The 12389-nt window shown below is 39.2% G+C and overlaps 1 protein-coding gene across 11 annotated transcripts in view; it reads right to left on the reverse strand.

The window, feature by feature from the left end:
* The window catches only part of LOC129726138 (rho guanine nucleotide exchange factor 18), a 33171-nt gene extending 22742 nt beyond the window's left edge, over positions 1-10429 (reverse strand). For 6 of the 11 annotated variants that reach the window (XM_055682806.1, XM_055682804.1, XM_055682799.1 and 3 more), the window contains exon 1: positions 10309-10426. In XM_055682806.1, coding sequence (XP_055538781.1) covers positions 10309-10360 — 52 coding nt within the window. In that variant the 5' untranslated portion in view covers positions 10361-10426. Of the gene's footprint in view, positions 1-10308 lie in introns of all 11 variants that reach the window. The other 5 variants (XM_055682807.1, XM_055682802.1, XM_055682808.1 and 2 more) reach the window with 2 other exon arrangements.
* Positions 10430-12389: the final 1960 nt, after the last annotated feature.

Genomic DNA, 12389 nt, shown 5'->3' on the forward strand with positions numbered 1-12389 from the left:
TAAGCACGATCATATGGTCGGCGTGCGACCAGATCGAACCAAGCGCCACTTTTTTGAAAATTGAGTTTTTAACACCAGTGAATGTTAAAATTTATAATCTATCTTTCATGAAAAAAAAAAAAACGAAATCATTTGAACAGTTTATAATGGTATTATAACATAAACTCTCTGCAGCAGCTTGCAGGAAACATACGGGGTCGTTAAACTTTGATCGCCGATTACTCGAAATAATGGTTTTGGCGCTTGGTTCGGTCTGGTCGCACGCCGACCATATATGAAAGGAAAGAAGTAGTAAAAATTGGTTTTCAATACTACAGTTCTCGTGAGTTTAATATCAAGAAACGGGGTTCTATTTACTGTTAAAAACTGTTAGTGTCGCAGTTGGAAAAACAGCACCCGTAATTGGTTTGCAATTACTTCACAAAAAGAATAACGAACAAACTGTCACAAAGTGGCATATCTTCGTTCTTTTTCAAAAGCGGTACAACTCATAATTCATAGTTTCGAGAAGGAGCGTTGTAAATTACAATTCCAAGAAATTTTGAATTTTCCGTTCTCACTGAACCTATTTGAGTCTACCAAGTATTACTACTCTCGAAGATACGTAAAAGATAAAACATGAATCATACAAAGAATAGAATAAAAACAAATTTCAATGCATGCGGATAAAATCAAGTTTTACCACCATACGCAATGTTTTGGCGACTGGCAAAGAATTTTTACCTACTTCACAATCAAATGACTTTGGAGCGCTTGACCCCCCACCAAACAGTCCGAAGCCGTGGTGTGGCCTTTGCTGTACGTAAGAGTCGTCTCCATTTCTCCGGTCCATGGCTGCAGTTCGCCAGCCCTGCAGTCTGCGTAGGGTTCGTAGGTCGTCTTCCATCTGATCGATCTACCTTGCCCGCTGTGCTCCTCTTCGTCTCGTCCCTGACGGATTGGTTTTAAGAACCATCTTTACCGGGCTGTCGTCTGACATCCTTACAACATGCCCAGCCCACCGCAACCTGCCTAACTTTGCGGTGTGAACGATAGTAACTCCCCAAGCAGCTCCTGCAGTTCGTGGTTCATCGCACTTTCCGCTCGAAGACCGCAAGGTCCTCCACAAGCATAGTCCATGTCTCATACCCGTAAAGGACTACCGGTCTGAGCAGCGTCTTGTAGATGGTTAACTTGGTGCGGCGACGAATGCTACTCGATCGGAGCGTCCTTAGCACTGTCTTCTCGTGAATCCCTTCCCTTCATGTACTTCGTCTGCGATTTATTCATGACCAGTGTACGTATCCGCTATTTTTACAAAGGTCCGAGCTACAATGTCGATATCGTCGGCGAATGCTTGGACCGATTTTTGGAATCCGGGGCAATATTAAATAGTAAACACGAGAGATCATCACTTTGCCTGAAAGCTCTTCGAGTTTCGAAGGGGCTCGAGAATGCCTCCGAAACTCGAACTACACACATCACTCGATCCATCGTCGCTTCGACCAACCGCGTTAGTTTGTCCGGGAATCCGTAGTCGTGCATAATTTCCATAAATTGAAATCGATTTATAAATGATATGTGAGCACGTTATATTCACGGTATTTCTGCATGTCTGTGGTGGCACGGGCATCCATAAATCCCGCCTGGTAGTGCCCCACGAACTTCTTCGCGAATGGTGATAGTCGATGGCAGAGTATTTGGGACAGTATCTTGTAGGCGGCTTCAGCAGAGTGATTACCCAGTAATTCCAGCACTCCAGCTTGACGCCGTTTTTGTAGATGGGACGTAGGGGTAAGCGGGGTAAAACCGCCCCCTTAAGCAATTCTGTTTATAGAAAAAAAAGTTGCGGCTGCAATTTCATTTTTTCTTCGCTAAGAGGTTTTTCTATTCAATACCCGCATTTAAAAAATAAGAACTAAAATATTTTTGTTTGTTTTCCAGCTTTTTTTTATTTTAAAAAAATTCATTGAAAATGTGCAGATCTTTTTCATGCGGGGTAAGCCCGCCCACCAGCGGGGTAAGATCGCCCATCATTTTTTGAGGATAAACAATATTTTTAGGGCCGAAACGGTTGATTTTATCGGTATAGTGTCTCTGACAAAGTTGAAGATGGTATTTTTTTTTCTTTTTAAATAAAATATACACTGTGAAAAATCAAAAAATTTTTTTTTCTAAGTTTCAACTTATTTTGTTTTTTGATTATTCAAGTTCAGATCAATGTTTAGGTAACTTTTTTGGTTTTCAAAATAAATAGATTTTTCAGAATTGGGGTTTTTCAAGATATTGAATTCATAATATACCTATCTTTAAGCTAAAAATTAAAACTCATTAAACCTGTCTGTTTGATTTTTTTATTTTTTTGAAGACTTATTATGTATAGAAAAATACTAATAATTATTATTTCTTTTATTTATATTTTCAATTTTCTATGTTTTTTTTTTTTTTTTTTTTGAAGAACATCAACATATCAACATCATCAACACCATTTTCACACAGGTTTACTTTTTTCAAAAATAAGTCTTGTTAAAATATAATACTAGAAAAGCTTCAACCAAATCGAAAATGGTCGATTAACATCGATGTCTTATGTGGCTTGAAGTTGCTTTACTGATCCTGTAAATATTCCCTTTGTAGTGTCGAGGCATTTGGGTCTTGAAGTAAAACAACAAGCAGTTGGATACGTGGCGGTTTTACCCCTTGTATAGTGGGCGACTTTACCCCCAGTGGAACATTTTCATATTTGACCGAAAAAGTAGTCAAAATTACAAGATTACTCACGGCCTTCGATATTTCCGAAAGAAGATAGATTCAGGCAAGCGATTAAACGTATATTCACGAACAAAACAATAGATATTTAGACTGAAAAACCTTAAGTCCCGTTGCCGCAAAACAATAGCGCATTGGCTGGTTGCCAGCTGAAAGGTTGTTTTTGATTATTTCTGCGCCCGTTCGCGCACTATCAAAACAGAAAAACGTGCATAATGTTATGTAGTTATACTGTAATAGACATGTTAAAGAAATTTTTCAACTATTTTATAACTTGGTAGTAAAACTACAGTGGGCGGCCTTACCCCGCAGGGCGGTCTTACCCTGTTTACCCCTACAATACCTTCCATTCACTCTTCCGGTACTCGTTCTTTCTCGCAAATCTTGACAGTGATCCAGTGCACGGCTCTAGCCAGTGTTTCAACAGCATGCTAGGAAGTTGGTCCACCCCAGCTGCTTTGTTGTTTTTCAGCCAGCCAATCTCCTCCTCCACATCCAGAAGATCGGGGACTGAAACCCTGTTGTATTCTGCTCGTGTACCAAGATCAGTTGCCATGCCGTCCTCGCGCTCAACGGCATCGCCGTTTAGATGTTCATCAAAGTGCTGCTTCCAGCTTTCGATCACCTCGTCCGTAAGGAGGTTGCCATCCAAGCTCTTGCACTATCGGTTTATCGCACGTAGCCTTTACGGGAGCTACTCAGCTTCTCGTAGAACTTTCGAGTGTCGTTAGCTTAATCTTCTCCCGATCAGAAGAGCATAACTAAAACATTACCAAATTCTATCAACAGGAGATACAAATTACATATTTGGATACGATTTTGTATTTTCCCATTTGCTTTGGTAACAAAATTGAATCTGAATGAGTTATAATAACAAATCCTGAAATGAAGTTGCTATGAAAGGAATCTAACAATTTTTTCGTCTATCAAAACCTGTTGTTTATAACAATGGTTGTTATTATACTGTTCTATGTGCTATCTAATTTTGTTAGAAAGCTGATACGTTAGCAACAAAGTTTGATATGGGTTTGATATTAGTAGAATATTTTTTGTTATGATTTTTGTTATTTCAACACCTAACGGGATCAAAACTAAAACACAACCTGAAAGGTTTTTCACATAAGAAACTAACAACCTCTGTTACATTTTTGTTTTGTCTTTCTTATCGGGCTTGCTGATGCTTCTTTCTTCGGAGGACTGAATTTTTGCTGTTCCGTGCCTTTTGGTATTGTTCCACATTCGCTCTCATATGGTGTTGCAGCATTCTCACCCGTACTGCCTTCGGAGCCTTTAATAGGGTTACCATTTGGTCGGGGTTAAAAATCAGGACAACTTTTTCCGGTACAAATTTGATGTGAGGTGTTTTCTTTTTTTGAGGTATCATTAAATAAAACACGTAATTTGAGATTTACACTTCAAAATACGCCACTCATTTATTTATTTAAAGTATTTCTCGGACGATACAATTTTGAAATTTTGATTCATTAGGCGTTAGTAGATACCTAAAAAAATGCAGTAACGTAAACTGTTCAAAATTGGGTCCTAAAGTTTTACACGGTTTTTTGATTTTTTATATATCAGTTGAAAGAGCGCAATTTTCTGAACAAAACGTGATTTTTGAAGAATGTTTATCGTTGTCCTTCGATTTTTAAACGAAGAATAACAACCGGCTAGAAATATCTTAAATGTCAACTCTCCGATATACTGTACGTGTGCGAAATGTCATTTAAGACATTTCGAGCAGCTTTTTATGCTTCATTTCAAAATCGAAGGAAACGATAAACAAAAATCACGTTTTGTTCAGAAGACACGGCTTTTTCAAATGATATTTAAAAACTGATATCCAGCTTTTTACGCGCCATAATGGCGGACGCTAAAATGCAAAGTTCGTATTAAATCATCCACCCTTTTGACAACTCTGCTCATGTCAATTTGAAGTCTTCACGTATTTTATCAAAAGAGAAATAAATCTGGTAAGATTTGTGTTGCCAATTCCTCAGAAATCCCCAAAACTGACGTAAGCAGAGAGGTTCGCATATTACGAACACGCATCATAGCGACCACCATTATGGTGCGAAAAAGCTGGATAGCTTTAGGACCCAAAAGTCAGATAGTTGAGGGTTGCAAGAACTAGACAATTTCTCTCGACCATATTCAACCATAGAAAAAAATCGTTCAAAATAAGTCCGTTCCGTTCCGGAGTCAAAGTAAAAGTACTGAACGGTCTTCAACATTTCTGAACATCCGGCATCATCCAGAAAAATCAGGACAAATGCTAAAATATGAAAAATAAATCAGGACGCTCCAAACGGATCTCAACGGACATGTCCTGCTAAATCAGGACGGATGGTATCCCTAGCCTATAGTAGTACTACCTGTGTCGGATCGGATGCTCCTAAGCTCCAGCAGAGAGACGGGCGCTCCAGAATCAGAGCATTTTTTTCCGCACTGCAGACGATGAATGCGGCCTACCGGGAATTTAAGCCCGGCACGAAATTTACGAGATTTTTCCTTTCCTTCCTTACCGTGATCAGTATTGTACTGGCTTAAAAATAGAAATGAAGTTACAATTTCTGTTTGCCACCTCCTATACCAGGCTTTGAATGGAAGCTCTTAGGCGTAGACGATAGAATGAAAGGGAAAATGAAGAAATAAACACTAAGAAGGAACATTAGAGCACAATGCGCGAGTGGCACAAAAATTTTAACTGCTTCGCGATCAAATGACTTTGGTGCGCTAAGAAGCTAATTCCTCTTCATTGTATATTACCAACAAACATATGACTCAGTATTCGCCGATTCAATGTTCCGGCCATCCTTTGGTAAAGCTCTGCCACAGACAAACAGACGTGCCATTCGATGACGATTTCATCGACCAGAAAAATAACGCTTATTTTAACATGTTGCTTAAGCAAGCGTGCACACCCATTAGCAAAGAAAAAACAATTTTACGAAAACAAGTTAGTAGGCAATAAGCTCACATAGTTGTGCATGAGTGTAACGTTTCGAATAAGGACGAAGATTTTTCTGGATTTTTGTTCGAAGAGGCACGTCTGTTTGTCTGTGGCTCTGCCTTCTTGCAGCAACATGAACTACAAACAGTTTCCGTTACCTTACTAATCAGGCGAAGGCCTGTGTGGCCTTTGTTGTATATAAGTGCCGACGCTATTGTACTTGAACCATGGAGGCTCTCCGCCACGCTCGCAGGCTGCGGAGATCTCCTTCCACTTGGTCAATCCACCGTGCATGATGCGCGCCACGATGCCGTGTTTCTGTTGGGTCGTTATCTAGAACCATGTTGACTGGGTATTCGTCCGACATCCTCACAACATGCCCAGCCCACCGTATACCAAAAAAAATCTAAATAATGGTCGCAGTGGTTCAAATATAACAAGGAAAACCCCACAATAGCCTTTCGATTTCAGCCTTGGGGAACCTTCTATAGTCCACTGATGCAACTCGTGGTTCATTCGTGGTTTTTGCACTCCACCGTAGGTCATACGCAGCACCTTCGAAAACCCCAAAGACATGCTGTTCCTCCACGAGCAAGGCGCATGTTTCGAGGCCGTTTTTTTTTCCTGTGCGGACTCATCACTGTGACCGGCAATCAGATCTATTGTGATATTGCCCAGGTGTTTTCTGTACTCCGCACTTCATATTATTGGCAGTATCACTATTGAAGTAAGTGATACGCTTTTCATTCATATCCGTGCTTGTGTGTAAGTTTTACCTTTCCGTTTCAAGCTTACTGCTCTACTATACCGAGCCTCTGTCCATCCTAACAATATCGCCTGATTAATTTAGTTTTATTATAATAGGCACTTGTTTTTCTTCCTTCTACTTTTCATGTATTCGTCTTCGACATGTTTATGATTTCGTACTACTCGTGTCTATCTCCGCTTTTCTAATAATACCTTCCATGGCAATGTTAAACAGCAGACGTGGCCCATCACCCTGCCACAACCCTTTTCGAGATTCGAAAGGACTTGAGTGTCCCAGAAACTCTATTCATCGTCCCTCCGACCAATCGCGTAGTTTTGTCCGGGAACCCTTGTTCGTGCATAATTTGCCATAACTGATCTCGCTCGATTGTGTTATACGTTAGATGGTACGTGGTTAAGTTGTACTCCTTTCTGGAGTACTGGCCGCAGATTTAGTCCAGGGGGCGAAGACCCCTATGAGTTCCGCCTGGTATTGTCCCACGAGTTTCTTTGCAATAGGTGATAGGCGGCGACATAGAAGTAGGAGTACCTTGTAGGCAGCGCTTAGCAACGTGGTTGCACGTTAGTTGCTACAATCTAGCTTGTCGCTTTTTTGTAGATGGGACACTGGATTCCTTAAATCCATTTCTCCGGTAACGTCTCATTCACCCAGATCCTGACAATCACCCAGTGCAGCGCTATAGCAAGTGCTTTATCACTGTTTTGGAAGCTGCGCGTATCCCTGGGCAACTATATGATCCCGTAGTTGTTCGATGTTGGATCGCGGTGTTCGACATTGACGCGTGCTTAAGTGATTTGAGCGCGTGCATACTGCAATTGGATGGTGATCCGAATCTATGTTCGCACTGTTGCATATTGATAATATCGGAGAATCTGACTACCATACCACGTAAGGATGCAAAATTTATAAACAACCTCTTCAACAATTTTGCCCCCATAGCATCTAACGATCATGCATTGTCTTTATTTCCGTTCTACGTATAGGATGCTAAGTTTATTCTAGAGTTCCCTAGAACATCGGTCAATTACACTGTGCTACAAATGAAAAAAAAAATGCAAGAACTTTGGAAGTGACCTAGTGTAGGTTGTAGGTCTTGTTGAGTGTATCATTCGCTCATACTAGAAATTTTCCAAACACCCCCAAAATCTAAAATTATGGTCAAAATACGGTTTTTTGGACCTCAGTGCATACAACTTTTTTTAACTCAGTCATTTCTGGACCGATTTTCAATTTTTTAGCAGTTTTGGAAAGAAAATAAACAGAGCTTTCAAAATATATACGGGTTTGTACTAATTTCACTAAAATTTGTTGAGTTTAAAACTATGTTTTTTGATTCGTCATTGAATACACTCAAATGAAAGTTTTAGTGTATTTGTAGTTTCTTTCTCACAAAACAAGAAATCGCACGCTAGCCTGGGGGCTAGCGGTCTCGATCAGCTGGATTTGTTAAGAGAAGTCGTCATCGATATTGTTTTTGGATATTGGTTTTGGACCTGATCGGGAATCGACCCCGATATCACAACCGTGTGAGAGCTAACCGATCAACATCGCTAACCACGGAGCCACGGGGACCACATAAGTAGGTGGCAAATTTCAAGTTAAGTTGAAAAATTGCGTGGAAAGGTCTAGAAATTTAGATTTAAACTTAAATATCTTAAATCTGTAAATATTTAAACAACTCTGTTTGTTACGCAACGTATGCTATCGTCATTATTTGAAATCCATACTTGACTCAGAAACAGGCGAGTTGAATAAAGTTAAGACCAAACGAGAACGAAAGTGAAATGAAAAGGATATGAAAAAAGGAGATCTCGTTCGATCTTAACTTTCCGCGCTCCTTTTAGGTTCAAATAAACAGTGCAGGTTTGATAAACGCATGCGTGCGTCGTAGTAGAGAAAGAGAGATTGCGATGCAACTGCTTATCTATGCGTGGTGCATGGATCATCTATGCGTGAGGTAGATGTTTGAATTTTGGTGTTGTATGGAAATTCGGATTTCTCTGTGTTTAAGAAGTTTGTCATGTATGTTAACTCTAATCAGTACGTATGAGATAAAAAGAGAAACAGAACTATATCACTATCTTTGTTCAGTAAATCAAGCTAGGGCTAAGAAGATATACAAGTATAGAAATTCCCTAGCTAGCTTTTATTATGGTATTAGTTACCTTACTCCCTACAGAACATAATTTTAACCAAATTTTACTATACAAGGTTTGAAATTGTTGAATAAAAATCAAGTCATATCTCAGTCTGAATTTTAATCTTGAACATTGAGGTTTACTTCACTGCCAGCTCGAGAGCGACCAGCAGATTGTTTGTACGATTCCACTCATTCAGCCAAGAATTATTCTAGCGGTGAGTTTTGAGTTGTGCAATATACTCGTTGGTTAGCCCAAAGGCCGGAACTTGTAATACTTTTCTAGCTTGAATATTTCTCTCTTCATAACGCAAACCTCCAAAGGAGCAAAAAGCCCGAAGACTTGAAAGTTCTTGTTTGTAAAATTTACAAGCTGAAGCAACGATTCACACAAGTCCGCGGAAAGAAAGACCCCGTCTTAGCGTTGGAAGCTCTACGAAAGGGAGCTAGTGAACCGCGAGCAACACTGTTTATCTTTGAAAATGTCCAAAAATGACTGAGTTAAAGAAAGTTGTATGCACTGAGGTCCAAAAACCGTATTTTGACCATAACATTGGGTTTTAAAAATTTCTAGTATGAGCGAATGTTCCACTCAACAAGACCTACAACCTACACTAGGTCCCATTAGAAATTCTAAATCACTGTAGCACAGTGTTATTTGTAGGGCGGCCATTTAGCCAAAAGTTGAGGTTGTTTCAGACAATGTGACTGACTTAAAAAGCATTTAAAAAAAATTGTATTGTTGTAACACAGTGTATACAAACAGCCTACGGTGACTCGTTTTTGTTGCGTTGTTTCAGTAACGATTTCTTATAACAAAATCAGTTAAAAAAAATTTTTCAAAATATTTAGATAACGTTTTCGCAAAAGTTGTAAATCAGTGTGTTAATAATTCAAACAAGCAACTTTGAACCTGCCATAAAACTAGTTAATCTTAAGCTTTAGAAGAATTGTACACCTGCTAAGATAGAGAGGGTCATTGGTTCCTTGTTGGAATATTTCAGAGGCTGACAGAGGGCCATATTTAATGGAAAAAAATTTTCTACGTAGGTATAATATGGCCTAACGTTATTCTACTCAGAGTTGTTCAACTTTAAAGTTTCTTAAAAACTTTGGCTCTAATTTTAAATGTATACCCTTTAGAGCAATTGTAAAGCTATTCCATTTGTTTCATTTGAAAGCTAAGAAAATGTTTTACTAGATACAGCTTGCACTTGCTAAATAAATGTAAAAAGTAACATTTTCACAGAAAAAATTTTCAAAAGTAATGCAGTTTTCAACATATTTAAATTGTTTCTCACAGAAAAGTGGTTAACATTTTTTTAACTGGAAATTGCTCTACAATCTGTTCTTTGACACCAAGGAACCACCAAGAAACCAATCATCATATATATTAAGAAACCGGAAGATAAGAAACAGCTATTTCTTGCTTCACTACTTGGCTTTTATTAGATTTATTATACTACAAAATATAAATGTTAACCTCAACAGATTTTTAAAATTTCTTTGAAAGTTAATAAGCATTAGAAATAGAGCTGATAGGCATAGATAAATGTTAAACGTCTTAACCACTAGAACAGCTACACGCAACTTGTTGAACCAAACTCCGGCAACTCCGCTGCTGACAAATAACCACTACGCAATCCGTTAATAAGTAAGGCAACAATCTAAGGTAAAGGAAAATGAACCGAAAATGGTTACCTGACGACAACAGTATCAACTGTTCCGAGGCGAGCTGATCTTTACTATCCATTCTAATAAAACTAAATTAACTGTTTTTTTTCCTCTTCCCTTCTTCTTCTTTCTATGCAACACTTGGCAAAGGGAGAAACAACAACAAAGGCAGCAACAGTAACGATAAGTGTACTAGATATAAAATAGTAAGTTTCGCGCTGGCCGATGAAATTCCTGCTCAACGTGAAGAGTTTGTACGGCCTAATGGGTGCTCTTGACGATGGTGCCGAAGATGGAGCAGCAAATCTTGCACACTTGTTTCCATTGTTGGTGAAGTTGAAACACAATTTAATTATTTTTTCGCTAGAGGTTCTCGAAGCAGAAGACAACATTGACTACGGTTAGGCTAGCAGGAAGAGCAAAGAATTGCACAAAAAAAAAAAACAAGTCATTAAACTTTCTCGTTGCAACTATGTCCTTCTTCTTGTTTGTAATTCTTGTCCCATGCTGAATTTTCATGAAACCGAAATGAGCGACGATGTCAACTCGTAAAAACACACAAAACGCATTTAGCAGCTTATTTCACAAACACGCACAATCACATTCCAGAAACAATAGCGAGTAAATTGCAGATTAATCCGATAAATTTACGGTACTTAAAGCTGAACTAAATGCGAAATAGACTCTTTCACTAGAGTAGTACAGGATTTTTTTTCGCGCAAGGCTCTTGACACTTCCTCCACTGGCGCTGCTTTTCCGGAGGAGCGTTTGGTTCACCACATATTATGCCAAATTAGAGGGGGCATAAAACACACACAACAGGTTCTTTTTTGCCCTGTTACTGAATGAATTTTGGCCTCCACTAAAAAGATCCTGCTGAGTCAAGAGGCAAGGTGAGACACTTCGCAAACACACAAGAAAGAAGGTAAGAATGGCATCGAGAAAACACGGCACATAAACGGGGAAGGAAAAAGTTTGAACCTGTAGCTCTTTCTACACCATCATCATCATCGACATTTTGGACTGGACTGGAGCAAAAATGTACCAACGAAAAAAACAATTTTTTCACACTCGATTCGTACCGCCAATACGTGTCGCACTGCTAGTACTTGACGATCCGCGTATTACATGGTCTCTCCCGGAACGCTCGGTACGGGTTTTGAGGCTTTTTCCCAGTGAAAATTTGGCAAAAATTCGATTTTTACTTCCTTGCACTGCACTTTTGGCCAGCACTTCGCGAAGGAGAGACGAAAAACTTCATTACACTGGAAAAAGTGCCATCGGGCAACACTCCCGAACCAAACCGAGCCCGACAGCTGGGACGATGGTGTGTTTATTGGACGGGTTGGCAGCGAAGCAAGCTTGAGAGCTGTCAAAGCGGCAAAGTCGAGCGAGACGGCACAGCAGATAGAGGATTTTAAGAGAAAATTGCTGTTTCTAACATTCTACTGCTGGGTACGATGAATAAATGCGCTTGATTTAGTTTTTTGACGCTGGACTGCGGGTAACGCTCCCTATACGCAATCATGCAACATAATTTGTCGTAAAATTCAGCATCATTCTAACAGGACCGATGCGCTATCAAACGATTTCGTTGCTTTTAAGCTACTACATAGGCTGAGTTAAAGCTTAGTACGCTGTTGTACAAAAATATTTTTTGTTGGGAGTATGTAAGTTAAGATTGTTCGGTACGTTTATTAATAAAAAAAAGCTACATGTTGGTGAGCTTAAGGCCCAAACTAAACTGATTTATTATGTGCACTCCCCTCACAATTATGGATCTCCTACAATTATGGATCACTTTGGTGTCTAATGTTATTCAACTCAATTTAAATAACGGTTTGAAGGCATGTAACATTTTTGCAGCTTTGAACATACAAAACATCGTTCTTATCTCTAGATTGATGTGTTTTATATAAGTGCAAAATATTGTAATCGAGAACCTATCAAAATAGTTGTCGTTTTTCCCTATCAGCGTAAGTGGCACACTTATCATTCATAAGGTTTCTATTTGATATAATCGCTAATTCTCGTGCAAAAACTAACTTATACACAAAGATCAAGGTAAGTTCTTCACGATTCATCACAATGTTGATAGTTGGTAACGA

The sequence above is a fragment of the Wyeomyia smithii genome, chromosome 2 (genome assembly GCF_029784165.1).
Source record: "Wyeomyia smithii strain HCP4-BCI-WySm-NY-G18 chromosome 2, ASM2978416v1, whole genome shotgun sequence".
Taxonomy (NCBI): Eukaryota; Metazoa; Arthropoda; class Insecta; order Diptera; family Culicidae; genus Wyeomyia; species Wyeomyia smithii.